Source organism: Bombina bombina, chromosome 7 (assembly GCF_027579735.1).
Source record: "Bombina bombina isolate aBomBom1 chromosome 7, aBomBom1.pri, whole genome shotgun sequence".
NCBI lineage: Eukaryota > Metazoa > Chordata > Amphibia > Anura > Bombinatoridae > Bombina > Bombina bombina.
This window is the reverse complement of record NC_069505.1, coordinates 406,779,184-406,806,815: the sequence shown is the minus strand read 5'-3', so window position 1 is coordinate 406,806,815 and position 27,632 is coordinate 406,779,184. Positions and strand designations below refer to the sequence as shown.

The 27,632-nt window shown below is 40.9% G+C and overlaps 2 protein-coding genes across 2 annotated transcripts in view; one reads left to right on the top strand and one right to left on the bottom strand.

Annotated features, from left to right (window-relative positions):
- LOC128636401 (centromere protein P-like) overlaps positions 1 to 23,637 on the bottom strand; it is a 103,962-nt gene extending 80,325 nt beyond the window's left edge. Inside the window, exons 1-3 of the mRNA XM_053689421.1 lie at positions 23,576 to 23,637; positions 9,498 to 9,649; positions 182 to 339 (exon numbers count right to left, since the gene is read on the bottom strand). Coding sequence (XP_053545396.1) covers positions 182 to 339; positions 9,498 to 9,631 — 292 coding nt within the window. The 5' untranslated portion in view covers positions 9,632 to 9,649; positions 23,576 to 23,637. The remainder of the gene's footprint in view (positions 1 to 181; positions 340 to 9,497; positions 9,650 to 23,575) is intronic.
- An 892-nt stretch (positions 23,638 to 24,529) lies between these two features.
- The window catches only part of NOL8 (nucleolar protein 8), a 64,201-nt gene continuing 61,098 nt past the window's right edge, over positions 24,530 to 27,632 (top strand). Inside the window, exon 1 of the mRNA XM_053721178.1 lies at positions 24,530 to 24,623. The gene's annotated coding sequence lies outside the window, so the exon portion shown is untranslated. The remainder of the gene's footprint in view (positions 24,624 to 27,632) is intronic.

Genomic DNA, 27,632 nt, shown 5'->3' with positions numbered 1-27,632 from the left:
AAAGACAGAAAAAAAAATGTTCTAATAATAAATATTTAATATAAAACGTTTCATATATATTGCAGACATATCCAAATATTATATATCTCAATTTGCTCTCTTTTTTATGGGGGGGGGGGGGACATATTTTACAATTAATTCTATACCAAGTTATCATGGTCATAAAAAGTATTTTACTTACTCCGGCATTCTGTTTTTTTTAAGTATTTGGTAAACTCTATCCCAGAGATAGCAGTAAGAAACTGAAGATCTTTTTCAAATGGCCCAATCAGCTGCAAGTCTTTTACATTCGCTTCAGTACTCCCAACATGAAAGATAGCTCTTCTACGATACGACTCGCTGAGAAAAAAAAAAATCAGAGTTGGAAAAGAAAATCAGCTCAACTGACTAGAAAGAGATTTCTTTAAGAACACACCTTACAGTACCAACAGCAGTAAAAGAAGTTAAAGTGAATGTAAACTTCCATGAATTAGTGCCCGGTTTTTAAAAATACTATTAAAAACAGGGGCACTTTCATTCATGAAAGTTTACATTGCAGCATATTTTTACAAATACTTACCTTTCTCTTCAGTAAAGCCGGATCGGCAGTCCCCTGCCCACAGTTCCTCTATACTTAACTCACCAATGACGAAATCGGCTTCCTCCAATCATGGTTTCCCCCCCAGAGCGTCCATCTTGTGAGGCCACACCGTGATTGGAGGAAGCCGGTTTCATCATTGCTGTGTAATTACAGTATGAGAAGCGGGCGCGGGATCGCCGATCCTGCCTCGCTGAAGAAAAAGGTAAGTATTTGTAAAAATACGCTGCAATGTAAACTTTCATGAATGAAAGTGCCCCTGTTTTTAATAGTATTTTTAAAATACTATAAAGTTTACAGTCACTTTAAAGGGCCAGTAAACCTCAAAAACAATGTTATATAATTCTGCACATAGTGCAGAATTATATAACATTATATTAGCCTTATCTTTATAAAAACTAATATTCCCTTTGATTTTTTTTTAAAAATGACTGTTTTTCAGACCCGCTCTCTGTGCTCTTCTGAGCGGGTCTGTCAGACAGAGCAAGAACGAGCTGCACTGAGTATAATGGCGCGGGCGGCCCGATGCCCTGTGTGATAAAAACAGACCTGCTCAGAAGAGCACAGAGAGCAGGTCTGAAAAACAGTCATTTTTTTAAAAAAAAATCAAAGGGAATATTAGGTTTTATAAAGATAAGGCTAATATAATGTTATATAATTCTGCACTATGTGCAGAATTACATAACATTATTTTTGAGGTTTACTGACACTTTAAGTTTATACATAAACCACAATGTCAAATGTCATTTTTTTAACTGCAGCTAATGTAATGGTGTAATTAAGAGTGAATTAATTAACTATACAGATTTAAATATAAAGTCAGGGTAATTAGTATGTCCAAGCAGACAAAATCAATAAGGGGGACTTTTGATGTACAGTTAAGTTTTTTATTTCATAAGGGATTGTGTAGCATTAATATATGATATGTATGTATTAAAAACGGATAAGGAAGTGGTCAAGGTAATACGTGCTATAGGAGTTAATAACGATATACCACACCACCTTTGTTTTATTGGTTCCTTTTTAATGAGTTAGAGGTTTAAATGTGTGAGGATACCCAGTGTGTATTAGCGTGATAAAGTAATGTGAGAATCCCAAAATTTTGTTTTTTTGTCTACCATTTTTTACGACCAAATAAAATGTAATCGCCATTTATGTAGAGTGCAATTCCACTTGATTGTTTCTGTTACATACTACTCCTAGTCAGAAAAGAACATTGTTTGCACCCTCTATTCAAACTCAAGGGCTGGTATGCAAATTTTGTCTGTGATAATTGGCACCTGTTGCTCAGCCAAATCACTATGATGAAACCTTTTTAACCTTGAATGTAATTGTCTGAAAGTAGATGTGGACAGCCCTACTAATTATTTAGTTAAGGTGTTTCAGCCACACCCATTGATAACAGGTATATAAAATCCAACACATAGCTATGAAATCTCCATTGACAGATATTGGCAGTACAATGGTTCATACTAAAGAGCTTAAAGGGGCAGTCAATACCAGAATTGTTGTTGTTTTAAAAGATAGATAATCCTTTATTACCCATTCCCGAGTTTTGTATAACCAACACAGTTATATTAATACACGTTTTACCTCTGTGATTAACTTGTATCTAAGCATCTTCTGACAGCCCCCTGATCACATGACATTTTATTTATTTTCTATTGACTTCAACAATCCACGGGCGTGATCACAATGTTATCTATATGGTTTACATGAACTAGCTCTCCCTTGTTGTGAAAAGCAAATAAAAAAGCACGTGATAAGAGGCGGCCTTCAAGGGCTTTGAAATTATCGTATGAGCCATCCTAGGTTTAGCTTTCAACTAAGAATATCAAGAGAACAAAGCAAAAACAGAATTTATGTTTACCTGATAAATTACTTTCTCCAACGGTGTGTCCGGTCCACGGCGTCATCCTTACTTGTGGGATATTCTCTTCCCCAACAGGAAATGGCAAAGAGCCCAGCAAAGCTGGTCACATGATCCCTCCTAGGCTCCGCCTTCCCCAGTCATTCGACCGACGTAAAGGAGGAATATTTGCATAGGAGAAATCATATGATACCGTGGTGACTGTAGTTAAAGAAAATAAATTATCAGACCTGATTAAAAAATCGGACACACCGTTGGAGAAAGTAATTTATCAGGTAAACATAAATTCTGTTTTCTCCAACATAGGTGTGTCCGGTCCACGGCGTCATCCTTACTTGTGGGAACCAATACCAAAGCTTTAGGACACGGATGAAGGGAGGGAGCAAATCAGGTCACCTAGATGGAAGGCACCACGGCTTGCAAAACCTTTCTCCCAAAAATAGCCTCAGAAGAAGCAAAAGTATCAAATTTGTAAAATTTAGTAAAAGTGTGCAGTGAAGACCAAGTCGCTGCCTTACATATCTGATCAACAGAAGCCTCGTTCTTGAAGGCCCATGTGGAAGCCACAGCCCTAGTGGAATGAGCTGTGATTCTTTCAGGAGGCTGCCGTCCGGCAGTCTCGTAAGCCAATCTGATGATGCTTTTAATCCAAAAAGAGAGAGAGGTAGAAGTTGCTTTTTGACCTCTCCTTTTACCAGAATAAACAACAAACAAGGAAGATGTTTGTCTAAAATCCTTTGTAGCATCTAAATAGAATTTTAGAGCACGAACTACATCCAAATTGTGCAACAAACGTTCCTTCTTTGAAACTGGATTCGGACACAAAGAAGGCACGACTATCTCCTGGTTAATGTTTTTGTTAGAAACAACTTTCGGAAGAAAACCAGGTTTAGTACGCAGAACCACCTTATCTGCATGGAACACCAGATAAGGAGGAGAACACTGCAGAGCAGATAATTCTGAAACTCTTCTAGCAGAAGAAATTGCAACCAAAAACAAAACTTTCCAAGATAATAACTTAATATCAACGGAATGTAAGGGTTCAAACGGAACCCCCTGAAGAACTGAAAGAACTAAATTGAGACTCCAAGGAGGAGTCAAAGGTTTGTAAACAGGCTTGATTCTAACCAGAGCCTGAACAAAGGCTTGAACATCTGGCACAGCTGCCAGCTTTTTGTGAAGTAACACAGACAAGGCAGAAATCTGTCCTTTCAAAGAACTTGCAGATAATCCTTTCTCCAAACCTTCTTGAAGAAAGGATAGAATCTTAGGAATTTTTATCTTGTCCCAAGGGAATCCTTTAGATTCACACCAATAGATATATTTTTTCCATATTTTGTGGTAGATTTTTCTAGTTACAGGCTTTCTGGCCTGAACAAGAGTATCAATGACAGAATCTGAGAACCCTCGCTTTGATAAGATCAAGCGTTCAATCTCTAAGCAGTCAGTTGGAGTGAGACCAGATTCGGATGTTCGAACGGACCTTGAACAAGAAGGTCTCGTCTCAAAGGTAGCTTCCATGGTGGAGCCGATGACATATTCACCAGGTCTGCATACCAAGTCCTGCGTGGCCACGCAGGAGCTATCAAGATCACCGATGCCCTCTCCTGATTGATCCTGGCTACCAGCCTGGGGATGAGAGGAAACGGCGGGAATACATAAGCTAGTTTGAAGGTCCAAGGTGCTACTAGTGCATCTACTAGAGTCGCCTTGGGATCCCTGGATCTGGACCCGTAGCAAGGAACCTTGAAGTTCTGACGAGAGGCCATCAGATCCATGTCTGGAATGCCCCACAATTGAGTGATTTGGGCAAAGATTTCCGGATGGAGTTCCCACTCCCCCGGATGAAATGTCTGACGACTCAGAAAATCCGCTTCCCAGATTTCCACTCCTGGAATGTGGATTGCAGACAAGTGGCAGGAGTGAGTCTCCGCCCATTGAATGATTTTGGTCACTTCTTCCATCGCCAGGGAACTCCTTGTTCCCCCCTGATGGTTGATGTACGCAACAGTCGTCATGTTGTCTGATTGAAACCGTATGAACTTGGTCTTTGCTAGCTGAGGCCAAGCCTTGAGAGCATTGAATATCGCTCTCAGTTCCAGAATATTTATCGGGAGAATAGATTCTTCCCGAGACCAAAGACCCTGCGCTTTCAGGGGTCCCCAGACCGCGCCCCAGCCCACCAGACTGGCGTCGGTCGTGACAATGACCCACTCTGGTCTGCGGAAGCTCATCCCCTGTGACAGGTTGTCCAGGGACAGCCACCAACTGAGTGAATCTCTGGTCCTCTGATCTACTTGTATCGTCGGAGACAAGTCTGTATAGTCCCCATTCCACTGACTGAGCATGCACAGTTGTAATGGTCTTAGATGAATTTGCGCAAAAGGAACTATGTCCATTGCCGCTACCATCAAACCTATTACTTCCATGCACTGCGCTATGGAAGGAAGAGGAACAGAATGAAGTATTTGACAAGAGTTTAGAAGTTTTGATTTTCTGGCCTCTGTCAGAAAAATCCTCATTTCTAAGGAGTCTATTATTGTTCCCAAGAAGGGACCCCTTGTTGACGGAGATAGAGAACTTTTTTCTACGTTCACTTTCCACCCGTGAGATCTGAGAAAGGCCAGGACAATGTCCGTGTGAGCCTTTGCTTGTGGAAGGGACGATGCTTGAATCAGTATGTCGTCCAAGTAAGGTACTACTGCAATGCCCCTTGGTCCTAGCACCGCTAGAAGGGACCCTAGTACCTTTGTGAAAATTCTTGGAGCAGTGGCTAATCCGAATGGAAGTGCCACAAACTGGTAATGCTTGTCCAGAAATGCGAACCTTAGGAACCGATGATGTTCCTTGTGGATAGGAATATGTAGATACGCATCCTTTAAATCCACCGTGGTCATGAATTGGCCCTCCTGGATGGAAGGAAGAATTGTTCGAATGGTTTCCATTTTGAACGATGGAACCTTGAGAAACTTGTTTAGGATCTTGAGATCTAAGATTGGTCTGAATGTTCCCTCTTTTTTGGGAACTACGAACAGATTGGAGTAGAACCCCATCCCTAGTTCTCCTAATGGAACAGGATGAATCACTCCCATTTTTAACAGGTCTTCTACACAATGTAAGAATGCCTGTCTTTTTATGTGGTCTGAAGACAATTGAGACCTGTGGAACCTCCCCCTTGGGGGAAGCCCCTTGAATTCCAGAAGATAACCTTGGGAGACTATTTCTAGCGCCCAAGGATCCAGAACATCTCTTGCCCAAGCCTGAGCGAAGAGAGAGAGTCTGCCCCCCACCAGATCCGGTCCCGGATCGGGGGCCAACATCTCATGCTGTCTTGGTAGCAGTGGCAGGTTTCTTGGCCTGCTTACCTTTGTTCCAGCCTTGCATTGGCCTCCAGGCTGGCTTGGCTTGAGAAGTATTACCCTCTTGCTTAGAGGACGTAGCACTTGGGGCTGGTCCGTTTCTGCGAAAGGGACGAAAATTAGGTTTATTTTTGGCCTTAAAAGACCTATCCTGAGGAAGGGCGTGGCCCTTGCCCCCAGTGATATCGGAAATAATCTCTTTCAAGTCAGGGCCAAACAGCGTTTTCCCCTTGAAAGGAATGTTAAGCAATTTGTTCTTGGAAGACGCATCCGCTGACCAAGATTTTAGCCAAAGCGCTCTGCGCGCCACAATAGCAAAACCAGAATTTTTCGCCGCTAACCTAGCCAATTGCAAAGTGGCGTCTAGGGTGAAAGAATTAGCCAATTTGAGAGCATGAATTCTGTCCATAATCTCCTCATAAGAAGAATCTTTATTGAGCGCCTTTTCTAGTTCATCGAACCAGAAACACGCTGCTGTAGTGACAGGAACAATGCATGAAATTGGTTGTAGAAGGTAACCTTGCTGAACAAACATCTTTTTAAGCAAACCCTCTAATTTTTTATCCATAGGATCTTTGAAAGCACAACTATCTTCTATGGGTATAGTGGTGCGTTTGTTTAGAGTAGAAACCGCCCCCCTCGACCTTGGGGACTGTCTGCCATAAGTCCTTTCTGGGGTCGACCATAGGAAACAATTTCTTAAATATGGGGGGAGGGACGAAAGGTATACCGGGCCTTTCCCATTCTTTATTTACAATGTCCGCCACCCGCTTGGGTATAGGAAAAGCTTCGGGGGGGCCCCGGGACCTCTAGGAACTTGTCCATTTTACATAATTTCTCTGGAATGACCAAATTCTCACAATCATCCAGAGTAGATAACACCTCCTTAAGCAGAGCGCGGAGATGTTCCAATTTAAATTTAAATGTAATCACATCAGGTTCAGCTTGTTGAGAAATTTTCCCTGAATCTGAAATATCTCCCTCAGACAAAACCTCCCTGGCCCCCTCAGACTGGTGTAGGGGCACTTCAGAACCAATATCATCAGCGTCCTCATGCTCTTCAGTATTTTCTAAAACAGAGCAGTCGCGCTTTCGCTGATAAGTGGGCATTTTGGCTAAAATGTTTTTGATAGAATTATCCATTACAGCCGTTAATTGTTGCATAGTAAGGAGTATTGGCGCACTAGATGTACTAGGGGCCTCCTGTGTGGGCAAGACTGGTGTAGACGAAGGAGGGGATGATGCAGTACCATGCTTACTCCCCTCACTTGAGGAATCATCTTGGGCATCATTTTCTCTAAATTTTGTGTCACATAAATCACATCTATTTAAATGAGAAGGAACCTTGGCTTCCCCACATACAGAACACAGTCTATCTGGTAGTTCAGACATGTTAAACAGGCATAAACTTGATAACAAAGTACAAAAAACGTTTTAAAATAAAACCGTTACTGTCACTTTAAATTTTAAACTGAACACACTTTATTACTGCAAATGTGAAAAAGTATGAAGGAATTGTTCAAAATTCACCAAAATTTCACCACAGTGTCTTAAAGCCTTAAAAGTATTGCACACCAAATTTGGAAGCTTTAACCCTTAAAATAACGGAACCGGAGCCGTTTTTATATTTAACCCCTTTACAGTCCCTGGTATCTGCTTTGCTGAGACCCAACCAAGCCCAAAGGGGAATACGATACCAAATGACGCCTTCAGAAAGTCTTTTCTATGTATCAGAGCTCCTCACACATGCATCTGCATGTCATGCTTCCCAAAAACAAGTGCGCAATAGAGGCGCGAAAATGAGACTCTGCCTATGATTAGGGAAAGCCCCTAGAGAATAAGGTGTCCAATACAGTGCCTGCCGGTTATTTTACATAATTCCCAAGATTAAAATAATTCCTCAAGGCTATGAAGTATAAAATATGCTTATATATAAATCGTTTTAGCCCAGAAAATGTCTACAGTCTTAAAAGCCCTTGTGAAGCCCTTTTTTTTTCTTTATGTAATAAAAATGGCTTACCGGATCCCATAGGGAAAATGACAGCTTCCAGCATTACATCGTCTTGTTAGAAATGTGTCATACCTCAAGCAGCAAAAGTCTGCTCACTGTTTCCCCCAACTGAAGTTAATTCCTCTCAACAGTCCTGTGTGGAAACAGCCATCGATTTTAGTAACGGTTGCTAAAATCATTTTCCTCTTACAAACAGAAATCTTCATCTCTTTTCTGTTTCAGAGTAAATAGTACATACCAGCACTATTTTAAAATAACAAACTCTTGATTGAATAATAAAAACTACAGTTAAACACCAAAAAACTCTAAGCCATCTCCGTGGAGATGTTGCCTGTACAACGGCAAAGAGAATGACTGGGGAAGGCGGAGCCTAGGAGGGATCATGTGACCAGCTTTGCTGGGCTCTTTGCCATTTCCTGTTGGGGAAGAGAATATCCCACAAGTAAGGATGACGCCGTGGACCGGACACACCTATGTTGGAGAAATTGGTGATAAAAGTAAATTGGAAAGTTGTTTAAAATTGCATGCCCTATTTGAAACATGAAAGTTTTTTTTGGACTTGACTGTCCCTTTAAACATGACACTGTCATAGGATACCAACTTTCTGCCCTACAAGATCTGTAGTGGTCAACTGTAAATGCTATGACTGTGAAGTGGAAGTTTCTAGGGGGAATAACAGCCCGGCAGAAAATGATAGACCATACAAACTTACAGAGCAGGGCCGCCGAGTACAGTTTTTTCAATCCACTCAAAAGAAATCTAATGTGTATTTTTTCATACTTAAAGCCACACTTCTAATCTTGGAGGCCGATTTATCAAATGCCGGGCGGATATGATGCACTTTAGCGAATCATGTCCGCCAGGCATCGCTATATGCTGACAGATTTAACATTGCACAAGAATTTCTAGTGAAATGCTTGTGCAATGCCACCCCAATCGGCCGCTAGCAGGAGGTGTCAATCATCCCGATCGGATTGGATCGGGATGCTTCTTAACTTATGTTTCCAGCGAGCCAAAAACATCAGGGGTAGATTGCAGCATCTGATCTTGGTAAATCTACCCCTTGGACTCTAATGGACACTATAAATAAAAATAAACATTTGTTGTATATTCACCATATATCCCAGTTACAGAATGAAATATTAACTTGCATTGTATAGTTTTAATTATGCCAAACAGTACAGTTTCAGTTGCATGCTGACTTGCTGTTTCCACAGCAATACCTAAACAATGGATGAATCATCCATTCCCAAAAATATGTGTCAGAACCTTCAAGTGATCTTTACAGGATATGAAATAAAGTAATGGGAAGCTATTTTTTGTTTAGAAAACTATCATCAAAATAAAAAGGTGTTCAGTAAAAGTAAAGGCTCAAATCATTCTTGAAATTGTGTGGTGGAGTGTCATGGTTTTGTTTGTTATGCTGTGAAATATTATTTTAGCTGGTATCTGATAGGATAAAAAACCTCCCTGTGTTTTGAATGTTAGTTCTCAGTAATCTTGCATTTTGTGCTTTATATTTGTCTACATTGAGATACATAAAGACTGAAAATCCTATTTATCTCAAAAATGAAAAATGGCTAGTACATACTACATACAACATCACTTCATAAAACATATTGACATTTTCAGTGACAATATCTCAAGACGGAATAAACATAGAACAGGTAAATTACTAACAGGGTCTTTGCAATGTCATGAGACAAGAAGGCAGCTTCCTCTTGATTTTCTTTAAATTGTTGATTCAAATTCTGGATCTCTTCTTGCAAGGATTGTATCTCATCCTCATATGTTTCTTTCATGGTTCTCTGCATTTTAGCAAACAGATAATTCTAGCACAGAAAAGAGATATATAAGAACAGACTTTGTTTGATTCTGTTTACCAATGCTAATTGTTTAAAAATAATCATTTCTAAATTTTGTGTGCAGTGTCAGCAAATAGAAACTTTACACCTGATCTGTCTACATATCACCCCATTCCTCTAAAATAAATACCTAATTAATCACAAACCCTTCAATCAACTACAGAATATTTTGTACTTCCTCTTAGATTCATCAACTCAATATACAATACTGAATGTAACTTTTAGCTCCACTTACTATTTTAATAATATTCAGTGTTAGAAAGTAAATATTCCCAATAATCAGATTCCCCTCTTAGTTCTACCCACTATCTACATGATACACAAGTAATCACTCACTAAATGAATGCTACGCAATCTCCTAGTCACATTTAATAATAAAAGGGGTGAATCACAATCTATGGGCTCCTGGACGAATTGGAAGCCGAGTTTCTCCAGAAATTACAATGCTATATCTTATTGGTTGTTAAGAACCAGCCGCCATGAACAAGTTTATAACAGAGAGGACTTTCCTGAAGAAAATCAGTCCGATCCCGCCTAGCAAGGTCAGTAAAGCGCTGAAATACCAGGTAATCCTCCTCTGAACAAGGAACGTGGCAACACCAGACAATTGTTTCAGCCCTCATTGGGCCACGTTATTGAGGTGCAGCCATGTTTCTCTAAGCACACTAGGCAAGGAGTCCACGTCTGGGGTTGCCATGTTCCTTGTTCAGAGGAGGCTTGCCGGGTAGTTCGGAGCTGGACTGACCTTGTTTGGCGTGATCAGACTGATGTACTTCAGGAAAGTTCTCCTCTGTGAAAAGTACAATTGGTCTAAAAGAGACTGCTCCTAGGTGGTAACTCGCCTTAGAACTTATTTCCATTTTAAACTCTATACAGGGTTGCCACCAAGCCAGAATTTTACTGATATGGCCAGTATTTTTAAGATTGGAGGTCACAACTGAAAATAAATATTAAAGGGACAGTGTATTGTATAATTGTTTTTAGCCTAATGTGTTTCCAATTGCTAAGTTTACCAGCTACAGAGTATAAAATGTATATATGCTCATTTATTTTTGTATTTGAAATAGTTGTTTTTGGAAAGGAGATATCCTTATTATCACTTTCTTTACACACACATATTTATAGTATCTCTGTCTGTAAACCAAAGCCCAATACTTAAAAGGGACGTGAAACCCAAAAATGTTCTTTCATGATTTAGGTAGAACCTAAAATTTTAAACAACTTTTCAGTTTACTGCTATAATTAAATTTGTTTCATTCTCTTATCATTTGTTGAAGGAGAAGCAATGCAGTACTGGTTTCTAACTGAGAACATGGGTGAGCGAATGACAATCAGTTATATGCAGCCACCAATCAGTAGCTAGAAACTAGGTTAATTGCTGCTCCTGAGCTTACCTAGATAAAACTTTCAACAAAGAACAAGAGTTCCTAGCAGTAAATTGGAAAGTTGTTTAAAATTGTATGCTCTGTCTAAATCATGAACGTCTAATTATGACTTTACTGTCCCTTTAAGAGAGAACAATTAAAAATGAATTTTTTTATTGTTTATCTCTTCTACCTCCCACTGGGAGTGTAATTTCTTCTGCTGGCTATGTCTACGTAGCTTTTCTTTAGCCTATACTTAAGTATAGAATCTTACAGTATAGATAAGGATACCAAAGGCAAACAACAAACAATATAAATAACAATAGATACAATATGAGCGCTTCCCTGTGAGGAGTGATGCTGCCAAAAAATGTCTCAACCAAGACTAGTACAGAGTAGGCTTTATTTCTGTAAAATGCAGCACTTCTCTCCCCAAGGTTTATCTTCAGAAATAGAACGTTGATAAGGTCAGATACCACGTTTATTGAATTTTCCCGTAGAAGGAATATAGCCAATATAAGACAGTGGTGAGGTAACCCGACAAAATAGTGTTTGATAAAGCTCTGTGAACTTTGAATTGCTCTTCAAAAAGGCAGGTTTATTTAAGCTGAACTTTCAGTTTCTATTAAACACTATTCTATAGGATTACCTTAACACTGTCCTGTATTGAACCCAACCTATCTTATTGGTGTTCTATTCCTAAACTGTACCTTGGGGAGAGAAGCGGAGCCTTTCCAGAAATCAATAACATAGGCAAAATCAGAGATTTCAAACAATTAAATAAGTGTAAAGGAACTACTTGTAAACAACTTTATAAACTCCAGCAGGTAAAATGGATCACCGGAAACAAATTAAAGGGGAGAAAGTGTTAAGATATACTGTCCCTTTAAATATAGAAATAAAGATGTCATCATTGTGAAATTTCTAAGTGTTTTGGAACCTAATTATAAACAAATGAAAATGTAAACACTTGCCCGGGGCATGAAGCGGTTAAAAACAGTTCTAGCAACTATAGTTCCCGATTTATGCTGTATAATTATTCATGTAAAATTATGTTGATTAGCATGTCTGGTATTTTTTCCATAAAAGGTTGCAAAGCTACTCTGCTACCGTGTTCCGTTCTTAAAGGGGTAAGAAACCCCAACATTTTATTTCATGATTTAGATAGAACAAACAATTTTAAACAACTTTCCAATTTACTTCTATTATCAAATATGCTTCAATTTCTCTTGTTATCCTTTGCTGAAGGAACAGCATTGCAGTACTGGCAGCAAGATGAACACATCTCGTTAGCCAAACACAAAAGAAAAATATGTGCAGGCACCAATCAGCAGCTAGTTCCCACTACCGTAGGATATTTGCATATTCTTTTTCACCAAGAGAATGAAGCACATTTGAAAATAGAAGTGAATTTAAGTGGTTTAAAATGACTTTCTCTGAAACTTGCAAGTTTAATTTTGACTTGGGGAGCTACACTACAGATAAATAAATAAAGGGAGAGGGAGGGATGGGGAGCTACACTACAGATAAATAAATAAAGGGAGAGGGAGGGATAGCTACACTACAGATAAAGGGAGAGGGAGGGATGGGAAGTTACACTACAGATAAATAAATGGAGAGGGAGGGGTGGGGGGCTACACTACAGATAAATAAATGGAGAGGGAGGGGTGGGGGGCTAAACTACAGATAAATAAATGGAGAGGGAGGGGTGGGGGGCTACACTACAGATAAATAAATGGAGAGGGAGGGGTGGGGGGCTACACTACAGATAAATAAATAAATGGAGAGGGAGGGATGGGGGATACACTACAGATAAATAAATAAAGGGAGAGGGAGGGATGGGGAGCTACACTACAGATAAATAAATGGAGAGGGAGGGGTGGGGGGCTACACTACAGATAAATAAATAAAGGGAGAGGGAGGGATGGGGGATACACTACAGATAAATAAATAAAGGGAGAGGGAGGGATGGGGGGCTACACTACAGATAAAATAAATAAATGGAGAGGGAGGGATAGGGGCTACACTACAGATAAAATAAATAAATAAAGGGAGAGGGAGGGATGGGGGCTACACTACAGATAAAATAAATAAATGGAGAGGGAGGGATGGGGGCTACACTACAGATAAAATAAATAAATGGAGAGAGAGGGATGGAAATCTACACTACAGATAAATAAAGGGAGAGGGAGGGATGGGGGGATACACTACAGATAAATAAAGGGAGAGGGAGGGATGGGGGGCTACACTACAGATAAAATAAATATAGGGAGAGGGAGGGATGGGGGGCTACACTTCAGATAAAATAAATAAATGGAGAGAGAGGGATGGGGAGCTACACTACAGATAAATAAATTAAGGGAGAGGGAGGGATGGGGAGCTACACTACAGATAAATAAAGGGAGAGGGAGGGATGGGGAGCTACACTACAGATAAAATAAATAAAGGGAGAGGGAGGGATGGGGAGCTACACTACAGATAAAATAAATAAAGGGAGAGGGAGGGATGGGAAGCTACACTACAGATAAATAAATAAAGGGAGAGGGAGGAATGGGGAGATACACTACAGATAAAATAAATAAAGGGAGAGGGAGGGATGGGGAGCTACACTACAGATAAATAAAGGGAGAGGGAGGGATGGGAAGCTACACTACAGATAAATAAATGGAGAGGGAGGGGTGGGGGGCTAAACTACAGATAAATAAATGGAGAGGGAGGGGTGGGGGGCTAAACTACAGATAAATAAATAAAGGGAGAGGGAGGGATGGGGGATACACTACAGATAAATAAATAAAGGGAGAGGAAGGGATGGGGGCTACACTACAGATAAAATAAATAAATGGAGAGGGAGGAATGGGGGCTACACTACAGATAAAATAAATAAAGGGAGAGGGAGGGATGGGGGCTACACTACAGATAAAATAAATAAATGGAGAGGGAGGGATGGGGGCTACACTACAGATAAAATAAATAAAGGGAGAGGGAGGGATGGGGGCTACACTACAGATAAATAAATAAAGGGAGAGGGAGGGATGGGGAGCTACACTACAGATAAATAAATAGAGAGGGAGGGATGGGAAGCTACACTACAGATAAATAAATAAAGGGAGAGGGAGGGATGGGGGGATACACTACAGATAAAATAAATAAAGGGAGAGGGAGGGATGGGGGCTACACTACAGATAAATAAAGGGAGAGGGAGGGATGGGGAGCTACACTACAGATAAAATAAATAAAGGGAGAGGGAGGGATGGGGGCTACACTACAGATAAAGTAAATAAAGGGAGAGGGAGGGATGGGGGCGACACTACAGATAAAATAAATAAAGGGAGAGGGAGGGATGGGGAGCTACACTACAGATAAAATAAATAAATAAAGGGAGAGGGAGGGATGGGGAGCTACACTACAGATAAAATAAATAAAGGGAGAGGGAGGGATGGGGGCTACACTACAGATAAAATAAATAAAGGGAGAGGGAGGGATGGGGAGCTACACTACAGATAAATAAATAAAGGGAGAGGGAGGGATGGGGAGCTACACTACAGATAAATAAATAAAGGGAGAGGGAGGGATGGGGAGCTACACTACAGATAAAATAAATAAAGGGAGAGGGAGGGATGGGGAGCTACACTACAGATAAATAAATAAAGGGAGAGGGAGGGATGGAGGGCTACACTACAGATAAAATAAATAAAGGGAGAGGGAGGGATGGAGGGCTACACTACAGATAAAATAAATAAAGGGAGAGGGAGGGATGGGGAGCTACACTACAGATGAAATAAAGGGAGAGGGAGGGATGGATGGGGGGCTACACTACATATAAAATAAAGGGAGAGGGAGGGATGGGGGGCTACACTACAGATAAAATAAATAAAGGGAGAGGGAGGGATGGGGAGCTATACTACAGATAAAATAAATAAAGGGAGAGGGAGGGATGGGGAGCTACACTACAGATAAAATAAATAAAGGGAGAGGGAGGGATGGGGGCTACACTACAGATAAAATAAATAAAGGGAGAGGGAGGGATGGAGGGCTACACTACAGATAAAATAAATAAAGGGAGAGGGAGGGATGGGGGCTACACTACAGATAAAATAAATAAAGGGAGAGGGAGGGATGGAGGGCTACACTACAGATAAAATAAATAAAGGGAGAGGGAGGGATGGGGAGCTACACTACAGATGAAATAAAGGGAGAGGGAGGGATGGATGGGGGGCTACACTACATATAAAATAAAGGGAGAGGGAGGGATGGGGAGCTACACTACAGATAAATAAATAAAGGGAGAGGGAGGGATGGGAAGCTACACTACAGATAAATAAATAAAGGGAGAGGGAGGGATGGGAAGCTACACTACAGATAAAATAAATAAAGGGAGAGGGAGGGATGGGGGCTACACTACAGATAAAATAAATAAATGGAGAGGGAGGGATGGGGGCTACACTACAGATAAAATAAATAAAGGAAGAGGGAGGGGTGGGGAGCTACACTACAGATAAATAAAGGGAGAGGGAGGGATGGGGAGCTACACTACAGATAAATAAAGGGAGAGGGAGGGATGGGGGATACACTACAGATAAAATAAATAAATGGAGAGGGAGGAATGGGGGCTACACTACAGATAAAATAAATAAATGGAGAGAGAGGGATGGAAAACTACACTACAGATAAATAAATAAAGGGAGAGGGAGGGATGGGGGGATACACTACAGATAAATAAAGGGAGAGGGAGGGATGGGGGGCTACACTACAGATAAAATAAATATAGGGAGAGGGAGGGATGGGGGGCTACACTTCAGATAAAATAAATAAATGGAGAGAGAGGGATGGGGAGCTACACTACAGATAAATAAATAAAGGGAGAGGGAGGGATGGGGAGCTACACTACAGATAAAATAAATAAAGGGAGAGGGAGGGATGGGGAGATACACTACAGATAAAATAAATAAAGGGAGAGGGAGGGATGGGGAGATACACTACAGATAAAATAAATAAAGGGAGAGGGAGGGATGTGAAGCTACACTACAGATAAATAAATGGAGAGGGAGAGGTGGGGGGCTACACTACAGATAAATAAATAAAGGGAGAGGGAGGGATGGGGGATACACTACAGATAAATAAATAAAGGGAGAGGGAGGGATGGGGGGCTACACTACAGATAAAATAAATAAATGGAGAGGGAGGAATGGGGGCTACACTACAGATAAATAAATAAAGGGAGAGGGAGGGATGGGGAGCTACACTACAGATAAATAAATAAAGGGAGAGGGAGGGATGGGAAGCTACACTACAGATAAATAAATAAAGGGAGAGGGAGGGATGGGGGCTACACTACAGATAAAATAAATAAATGGAGAGGGAGGGATGGGGGCTACACTACAGATAAAATAAATAAAGGAAGAGGGAGGGGTGGGGAGCTACACTACAGATAAATAAATAAAGGGAGAGGGAGGGATGGGGAGCTACACTACAGATAAATAAAGGGAGAGGGAGGGATGGGGGGATACACTACAGATAAATAAAGGGAGAGGGAGGGATGGGGGGCTAAACTACAGATAAAATAATAAATAAATAAATGGAGAGGGAGGGATGGGGGCTACACTACAGATAAAATAAATAAATAAAGGGAGAGGGAGGGATGGGGGCTACACTACAGATAAAATAAATAAATGGAGAGGGAGGGATGGGGGCTACACTACAGATAAATAAATAAAGGGAGAGGGAGGGATGGGGAGCTACACTACAGATAAATAAATAAAGGGAGAGGGAGGGATGGGAAGCTACACTACAGATAAATAAATAAAGGGAGAGGGAGGGATGGGGGGATACACTACAGATAAAATAAATAAAGGGAGAGGGAGGGATGGGGGCTACACTACAGATAAAATAAATAAAGGAAGAGGGAGGGGTGGGGAGCTACACTACAGATAAATAAATAAAGGGAGAGGGAGGGATGGGGAGCTACACTACAGATAAATAAAGGGAGAGGGAGGGATGGGGGGATACACTACAGATAAATAAAGGGAGAGGGAGGGATGGGGGGCTAAACTACAGATAAAATAAATAAATGGAGAGGGAGGGATGGGGGCTACACTACAGATAAAATAAATAAATGGAGAGGGAGGGATGGGGGCTACACTACAGATAAAATAAATAAATGGAGAGGGAGGGATGGGGGCTACACTACAGATAAATAAAGGGAGAGGGAGGGATGGGGAGCTACACTACAGATAAAATAAATAAAGGGAGAGGGAGGGATGGGGAGCTACACTACAGATAAAATAAATAAAGGGAGAGGGAGGGATGGGGAGCTACACTACAGATAAAATAAATAAAGGGAGAGGGAGGGATGGGAAGCTACACTACAGATAAATAAATAAAGGGAGAGGGAGGGATGGGGAGATACACTACAGATAAAATAAATAAAGGGAGAGGGAGGGATGGGGGCTACACTACAGATAAAGTAAATAAAGGGAGAGGGAGGGATGGAGGGCTACACTACAGATAAAATAAATATAGGGATAGGGAGGGATGGGGGGCTACACTTCAGATAAAATAAATAAATGGAGAGAGAGGGATGGGGAGCTACACTACAGATAAATAAATAAAGGGAGAGGGAGGGATGGGGAGCTACACTACAGATAAAATAAATAAAGGGAGAGGGAGGGATGGGGAGCTACACTACAGATAAAATAAATAAAGGGAGAGGGAGGGATGGGGAGATACACTACAGATAAAATAAATAAAGGGAGAGGGAGGGATGGGGAGATACACTACAGATAAAATAAATAAAGGGAGAGGGAGGGATGTGAAGCTACACTACAGATAAATAAATGGAGAGGGAGAGGTGGGGGGCTACACTACAGATAAATAAATAAAGGGAGAGGGAGGGATGGGGGATACACTACAGATAAATAAATAAAGGGAGAGGGAGGGATGGGGGGCTACACTACAGATAAAATAAATAAATGGAGAGGGAGGAATGGGGGCTACACTACAGATAAATAAATAAAGGGAGAGGGAGGGATGGGGAGCTACACTACAGATAAATAAATAAAGGGAGAGGGAGGGATGGGAAGCTACACTACAGATAAATAAATAAAGGGAGAGGGAGGGATGGGGGCTACACTACAGATAAAATAAATAAATGGAGAGGGAGGGATGGGGGCTACACTACAGATAAAATAAATAAAGGAAGAGGGAGGGGTGGGGAGCTACACTACAGATAAATAAATAAAGGGAGAGGGAGTGATGGGGAGCTACACTACAGATAAATAAAGGGAGAGGGAGGGATGGGGGGGGTACACTACAGATAAATAAAGGGAGAGGGAGGGATGGGGGGCTAAACTACAGATAAAATAAATAAATGGAGAGGGAGGGATGGGGGCTACACTACAGATAAAATAAATAAATAAAGGGAGAGGGAGGGATGGGGGCTACACTACAGATAAAATAAATAAATGGAGAGGGAGGGATGGGGGCTACACTACAGATAAATAAATAAAGGGAGAGGGAGGGATGGGGAGCTACACTACAGATAAATAAATAAAGGGAGAGGGAGGGATGGGAAGCTACACTACAGATAAATAAATAAAGGGAGAGGGAGGGATGGGGGGATACACTACAGATAAAATAAATAAAGGGAGAGGGAGGGATGGGGGCTACACTACAGATAAAATAAATAAATGGAGAGGGAGGGATGGGGGCTACACTACAGATAAAATAAATAAAGGAAGAGGGAGGGGTGGGGAGCTACACTACAGATAAATAAATAAAGGGAGAGGGAGGGATGGGGAGCTACACTACAGATAAATAAAGGGAGAGGGAGGGATGGGGGGATACACTACAGATAAATAAAGGGAGAGGGAGGGATGGGGGGGCTAAACTACAGATAAAATAAATAAATGGAGAGGGAGGGATGGGGGCTACACTACAGATAAAATAAATAAATAAAGGGAGAGGGAGGGATGGGGGCTACACTACAGATAAAATAAATAAATGGAGAGGGAGGGATGGGGGCTACACTACAGATAAATAAAGGGAGAGGGAGGGATGGGGAGCTACACTACAGATAAAATAAATAAAGGGAGAGGGAGGGATGGGGAGCTACACTACAGATAAAATAAATAAAGGGAGAGGGAGGGATGGGGAGCTACACTACAGATAAAATAAATAAAGGGAGAGGGAGGGATGGAGGGCTACACTACAGATAAAATAAATAAAGGGAGAGGGAGGGATGGGGAGCTACACTACAGATAAATAAAGGGAGAGGGAGGGATGGAGGGCTACACTACAGATAAAATAAATAAAGGGAGAGGGAGGGATGGGGAGCTACACTACAGATAAATAAAGGGAGAGGGAGGGATGGGGAGATACACTACAGATAAATAAAGGGAGAGGGAGGGATGGGGAGCTACACTACAGATAAATAAATAAAGGGAGAGGGAGGGATGGGGAGCTACACTACAGATAAAATAAATAAAGGGAGAGGGAGGGATGGGGAGCTACACTACAGATAAATAAAGGGAGAGGGAGGGATGGAGGGCTACACTACAGATAAAATAAATAAAGGGAGAGGGAGGGATGGAGGGCTACACTACAGATAAAATAAATAAAGGGAGAGGGAGGGATGGGGAGCTACACTACAGATGAAATAAAGGGAGAGGGAGGGATGGATGGGGGGCTACACTACATATAAAATAAAGGGAGAGGGAGGGATGGGGGGCTACACTACAGATAAAATAAATAAAGGGAGAGGGAGGGATGGGGAGCTACACTACAGATAAATAAATGGAGAGGGAGGGATGGGGAGCTACACTACAGATAAAATAAATAAAGGGAGAGGGAGGGATGGGGGGCTACACTACAGATAAAATAAATAAAGGGAGAGGGAGGGGTGGGGGCTACACTACAGATAAAATAAAGGGAGAGTTAGGGATGGGGCTACACTACAGACAAAATAAATAAAGGGAGAGGGAGGGATGGGGGCTACACTACAGACAAAATAAATAAATGGAGAGGGAGGGATGGGGAGCTACACTACAGACAAAATAAATAAAGGGAGAGGGAGGGATGGGGAGCTACACTACAGATAAATAAATAAATGGAGAGGGAGGGATGGGGAGGTACACTACAGATAAAATAAAGGGAGAGTTAGGGATGGGGCTACACTACAGACAAAATAAATAAAGGGAGAGGGAGGGATGGGGGCTACACTACAGACAAAATAAATAAAGGGAGAGGGAGGGATGGGGAGCTACACTACAGATAAAATAAATAAAGGGAGAGGGAGGGATGGGGAGCTACACTACAGATAAAATAAATAAAGGGAGAGGGAGGGATGGGGAGCTACACTACAGATAAAATAAATAAAGGGAGAGGGAGGGATGGGGAGCTACACTATAGATAAAATAAATAAAGGGAGAGGGAGGAATGGGGAGCTACACTACAGATAAAATAAATAAAGGGAGAGGGAGGGATGGGGGCTACACTACAGATAAAATAAATAAAGGGAGAGGGAGGGATGGGGAGCTACACTACAGATAAAATAAATAAAGGGAGAGGGAGGGATGGGGGGGCTACACTAGAGATAAAATAAATAAAGGGAGAGGGAGGGATGGGGGCTACACTGCAGATAAAATAAATAAATGGAGAGGGAGGGATGGGGGCTACACTACAAATAAAATAAATATAGGGAGAGGGAGGGATGGGGGCTACATTACAGGTAAAATACATAAAGGGAGAGGGAGGGAGGGATGGGGGGCTACACTACAGATAAAATAAATAAAGCGAGAGGGAGGGATGTGGAGCTACACTACAGATAAAATAAATAAAGGAAGAGGGAGGAATGGGGGGCTACACTACAGATAAAATAAATAAAAGGGAGAGGGAGGGAGGGGGCTACACTACAGATAAAATAAATACATGGAGAGGGAGGGATGGGGAGCTACACTACAGATAAAATAAATAAAGGGAGAGGGAGGGATGGAGGGCTAGACTACAGATACTATAAATAAAGGGAGAGGGAGGGATGGGGGGCTACACTACAGATAAAATAAATAAAAGGGAGAGGGAGGGATGGGGGGCTACACTACAGATAATATAAATAAAAGGGAGAGGGAGGGATGGGGGGCTACACTACAGATAATATAAATAAAGGGAGAGGGAGGGATGGGAGCTACACTACAGATAAAATAAATAAAGAGAGAGGAGGGATGGGGGCTACACTACAGATAAAATAAATAAAGGGAGATGGAGGGATGGGGGGCTACACTACAGATAAAATAAATAAAGGGAGAGGGAGGGATGGGGAGCTACACTACAGATAAAATAAAGGGAGAGGGAGGGATGGGGAGCTACACTACAGATAAAATAAAGGGAGAGGGAGGGATGGGGAGCTACACTACAGATAAAGTAAATAAATGGAGAGGGAGGGATGGGGAGGTACACTACAGATAAAATAAATAAAGGGAGAGGGAGGGATGGAGGGCTAGACTACAGATAATATAAATAAATGGAGAGGGAGGGATGGGGAGGTACACTACATATAAAATAAATAAAGGGAGAGGGAGGGATGGGGAGGTACACTACAGATAAAATAAATAAGGGAGAGGGAGGGATGGGGGCTAGACAACAGATAATATAAATAAAGGGAGAGGGATGGATGGAGGGCTAGACTACAGATAATATAAATAAAGGGAGAGGGAGGGATGGGGGGCTACACTACAGATAAAATAAATAAAGGGAGGGATGGGGGGCTACACTACAGATAAAATAAATAAAGAAAGAGGGAGAGATGGGGGCTACACTACAGATAAAATAAATAAAGGGAGAGGGAGAGGTGCTACACTACAGATAATATAAATAAAGGGAGAGGGAGGGATGGGGGGCTACACTACAGACAAAATAAATGGAGAGGGAGGGGTGGGGAGCTACACTACAGAGAAAATAAATAAAGGGAGAGGGAGGTACACTACAGATGAAATAAAGGGAGAGGCAGGGATGGGGGGCTACACTACAGATAAAATAAATAAAGGGAGAGGGAGGGATGGGGGGCTACACTACAGATAAAATAAATAAAGGGAGAGGGAGGGATGGGGGGCTACACTACAGATAAAATAGAGAGGGAGGGATAGGGGGCTACACTACAGATAAAATAAATAAATAAATAGAGAGGGAGGGATGGGGGGGCTACACTACAGATAAAATAAAGGGAGAGGGAGGGGTGGGGAGCTACACTGCAGATAAAATAAATAAAGGGAGAGGGAGGGATGGGGAGCTACACTACAGATAAAATAAAGGGAGAGGGAGGGATGGGGGGCTAGACTACAGACAAAATAAATGGAGAGGGAGGGGTGGGGAGCTACACTACAGAGAAAATAAATAAAGGGAGAGGGAGGGATGGGGGCTACACTACAGATAAATAAATAAAGGGAGAGGGAGGGATGGGGGCTACACTACAGATAAAATAAATAAAGGGAGAGGGAGGGATGGGGGCTACACTACAGATAAAATAAATAAAGGGAGAGGGAGGGATGGGGGGCTACACTACAGATAAAATAAATAAAGGGAGAGGGAGGGATGGGGGGCTACACTACAGATAAAATAAATAAAGGGAGAGGGAGGGATGGGGGGCTACACTACAGATAAAATAGAGAGGGAGGGATAGGGGGCTACACTACAGATAAAATAAATAAATAGAGAGGGAGGGATGGGGGGGCTACACTACAGATAAAATAAAGGGAGAGGGAGGGGTGGGGAGCTACACTGCAGATAAAATAAATAAAGGGAGAGGGAGGGAGGGATGGGGGCTACACTACAGATAAAATAAAGGGAGAGGGAGGGATGGGGGGGCTACACTGCAGATAAAATAAATAAAGGGAGAGGGAGGGATGGGGGTTACACTACAGATAAAATAAATAAAGGGAGAGGGAGGGATGGGGGCTACACTACAGAAAAAAAGGTGGGGTGAGGGGCCCTAGACAACAATTGCCGGAAGGGGGGAGGTATGTGCACCACTACAGTACAGAAAATATTTTAAAAGATATATAAATGTAGCCACCAATCAGCAAGCGTTATCCAGGGTGCTGAACCTAAACTGGGCCGGCTCCTACGCTTACATTCCTGCTATTTAAATAAAGATACCAAGAGAACAAAGAAATTTGGATAGGAGTATATTAGAAAGTTGTTTAAAAGTGCTGCTCTATCTGAAGCATGAAAGAAACAAATTGGGTTTAGTATCCCTTTAACTCTATTATGTTTCTTCTCTTTCTAACTTGCTCATCCTCTGCCCCCTGCCGAGTTTCTCACTGTTTTGTTCTCCTTTCTCCTTCCTCACAGCACCCATAAGTATTTCTATTCTGATATTTTACTCCCTCTGTTCCCGCCCATTTTAGTGTCTATGTTCCGCCCTTTTCAATATTTCCCGTCTTGTGCCTCCTCCGCGCTCCCGCCCTTCCCCTCACGCTCCTCCTCCGCGCTCCCGCCCTTTGCCTCACGCGCCTCCTATATATAGTTCCCCATAACTCACCTCTAGTTTCACGCCACCTCACGCTGTCACTTACTTCAAAACACCCGCGCGCTCCTGTGACCAAACAGAACAGACCAACTTCCGTGCATGGGGGATTCTCACATTTATAGCGATTTGTATTTATTTGTATTTATACTAAAAGAAATTGGCAGATACGAAACTTATTTTTATGGTAATTACGTTACCCAGTTATACGAATACGGGGTGCTAACAAAGTAAGAACGTAAAAATTACAAAGATAAGCTGCTCCCCCTCCTACCCTAAGAATGGTTTGATCCCGTCTATTAAAAACGTTTTGCCAGCTTTGAGCAGCAGCAGAGTCAATCAATGTACAACACATTAAGGCACTCTGGTTAATGGTTTATCTTAGATACAACATTTTATTTATATACCATAAGTTGCTCTAATTGTATGGCTATATATTATATTTCTTCCCCCTTCTTTATTAGGACACATATAAGTTTGCCATCATAACGTTTAATGTGTGCTGATTAAATGGAAAAATAACTACATGTGGTGGGGAAGGTATGATCATTTTTATCTGATAATTGCGAAACTTACAGACAAACGATATTTATTATTTCAAGAAAAATATATTTGAATTGCATACCCCACTAATTAACAGTTACGCAAGGGGTTAAATTAGTCAGTGATTGAAGCGCTTCGTATGATCACTGGTAATATTTTAATTGGTATTTAACCCCTAAATAAAACATTTGTGGTACTTTGGATGATTGAGAAATCAAAACGATACAATATTAGATTATGTTAGCAATTCATTATATTTCTTAGATGTGGAACTTTAGTTTTAAGTTCTTGTTTGCTGAGGACGTTTATTAAAGAGACACAGGAGTGTAAGTGTTACAGTTATTCCCTTCCGCAAAAATGGAACTATACATTTCTATAAATGGTTCCCTGTCGGGCATTTATTAAAGTTTCACCGTTCCTTTGGTACAGGGTTTCAATCATTTCCTTTTCATAAAGCGGAACTTATAGTCCCTAACCTGGTTTTCTGGGAACATTTATTTCTGGGACACCGCTGTGCAATGTGAGTAACACAATGTGGTTACAACGTGTTAGTTTGTGTTGTTTCACCCCGATACCTTTGTGTGACCTTTTAATGACTTTATATGATGATAATTAATTGCTTTCGTTTGGGTTATGGGAGTATTGTCACAATAATAGTTGAAAATGTTAGATATATCTACTGTGCCATTAGTTTAAATCAACAGTGTCTACAACTTCCATGAAACAATGTTGGATTATTATTTTAATTATATTAATATTCTATTTAAAAATTAGGAGCCAATAAGAATATTTAGAGGGGTTGTTGAATGCTATAAGCCAGTCTCCTGGGTTTGTAATGCCCTGCTGCATCAGATAACAGCTGTAAGTCCTAGAGGCATGTGTGTGTCAGATACCAGTGTGTCATATTTTAGCCACACATTTTGCAAAACTGTACTAACAATGGTGGACCGCTGCAAGCTGTATAAATGTAACTCACAATGTATAACTAGTATTTGCTTGCAGAAGTACAGGAAACTTGAGAATGTGGTTAATGTCTATGACAGGGGTACCTGCAAGGGTTCCCAACCTTAAAGGGACATTAACCCCAAATTTTATTCACCCAATAAAATATTTAACTGTGCATAAGAAATATGTACTTTATTTTGCCTTCTTTTTGTGTAATTTAATTCTTCATATATTAAAGGGCTCCTGTCAGTGGTTGTCTTTACAGATGCACATTGGTTGCTAATTTTCCTATTTTAAAATGATAGATGACCAAAGAGTGACACAGGGAATGTTGGTAGGCACCTTCTTTTCTACGACTACCAGTAATGTAAAGATAAATTACAAATTACCCTCTGTATGCCAGTAATATACAGAATAGTAATTAAAACTTTAGTGTGCCAAAACTATACAGGTAATTGATTTTTACAATAATTTACCAAATTAATTCAGTTCCTTTCTTACAATAGACCATTACAGTGTGGTTGTCACAATGGCTACCTGCAAAAGCCTTTAAAATAAATAGCAAAATAGGGACTTCATCACTACATAGGTAATTTACTTTGAATTCTTTGGTTACAGTAACTCGCAGTACAATTTCTGCAATTAGATGTACTTATCTATTTTTCTTTGCTCTCTTGATTCACACACATGCACTATTAAAGTGTCAGTCCTTTACAAACATGGCTGCTTCCACTTTAGCTACAAAAAAAGTGCTGTCTGCCTAGAGCACCATTTGGAGAACAGTTCGAACCTTTTGCTCACGAAAAATGAGTTTTGAAGTTAGCAGCTGGAGCGTGGGGTATTAGAATAGCAAGGCTAAATTAAAAAGTAAGTTACAGAGCGTCTTCATTAGAAGTGATCAATTAAAGTCCCTGTCATATATCGCTTAGATTGCGGACCTGATTTGAAAACATTTAAAGTTTGCCATCACTTTAAAGGGACACTCAAGTCAAAATTAAACTTCATGATTCAGATAGAGCATGTTATTTTAAACAACATTCCAATTTACTTCCATTAACAAAATGTGCACAGTCTTTTTATATTTACACTTTTTGAGTCACCAACTCCTGCTGAGCATGTGCAAGAATTCACAGCATATACGTATATGCATTTGTGATTGGCTGATGGCTGTCACATGGTACAGGGGGAGTGGAAATAGACATAACTTTGCAATTTATTTTAAAAAAAATCTCCTACTCATTTGAAGTTCAGACTAAGTGCTATTGCATTGTTTTCTTATCATGCATTTGTTGATTATGCAAATCTATTTTATTGACTGGTCCTTTAACCCCTGAGCAAACACAATTTTTTTAAATCTTAGAGCTGCCATTTTAAATGTCCTTTTCTTAAATATATATATTTTGATTTTATTTTTTACCATATGCCATTATTTAGCTATGAATATTTTTGATGGTCCAATGAAAAGTATAATTTGCTACCCATTATTTAACCATTTGAATACAATCATAAAATTAATTTCTTTACAAAGAAAGCTGTGCATGTTCATTTTAATGTGTCATTGATAATCATAAAGCATATTTATTGTAAACTAGGCGATGAGCCTGCCCAGAGTGCAGTCTATTTAAAAAAAAAAAAAAAATACAAAGTACAGAAAAAAATAAACAAAGCTATCCTAAATAAAAAATTTAAACCTAAACTAATACCCCTATAAAAAAATCCCCTCAAAAATAAAAACACCCCCTAATCTAATACTAAACTACCAATAGCCCTTAAAAGGGCTTTTGTAGGGGAGTGGCTAAAAGCGGCCATGATCAGTCGCATCTTATGAAGCTCCTGGGGCTATTCTAATATATAAATTACTTTTGGATGCAGCTTTGATCTTATCCTTTACTTATAAGATCCCACTACTACTCATCTTCTAGAACTGAGATTCACAGAGATTTAAGCATAAGATCCCCCAGGACCTGAATTAGTCAGCTACGATATTAGGCCGCCACCTTTTACTTGAGCCTACAACATCCTTCATCGACTACTCAAGCTACACAGTCTCTCAATTGAGACTCAAGATTGTGCTATACTAATATTTTCTACCGGTGGAGTGTGGTCCTAGAAGGATTATAGCACATAGAACACTACGCGACATATCTAGCCGAATTAGGAGATGGCCTGTAACTGTCTTTCTTTTTTTTTTTTCTCTCTTCACAACCCCCCCAGTTCGCCGGGTGTCACAGGCCTACTTGATTGGTTCAAATAGCAGGATGGTGTAGTTCCGATCTTCTATATTAGCATTATTACGAGACCTTGACCGTAAGATGGATATAGGGTTTACTGATCTCACAGCTTCCACCAAAGGGGCCTACACAGAAGATGACGCCCGACAACCACTACCAACTAAGCATGACACCACTGAATCATTGGAGAACTACACCACTATAAAATGGACCTTTAAACTATAGATCCGAAGAGCCTGGGCGGATTCTGGGATCGGTTAAGAGAGAAAGTTTGGGAGGAAGTTTAGAGGCACATAATCCATCTTACCTACATGCTTTCTTTACAACAGTGCTGCAAATCTGGAGATTGAGCC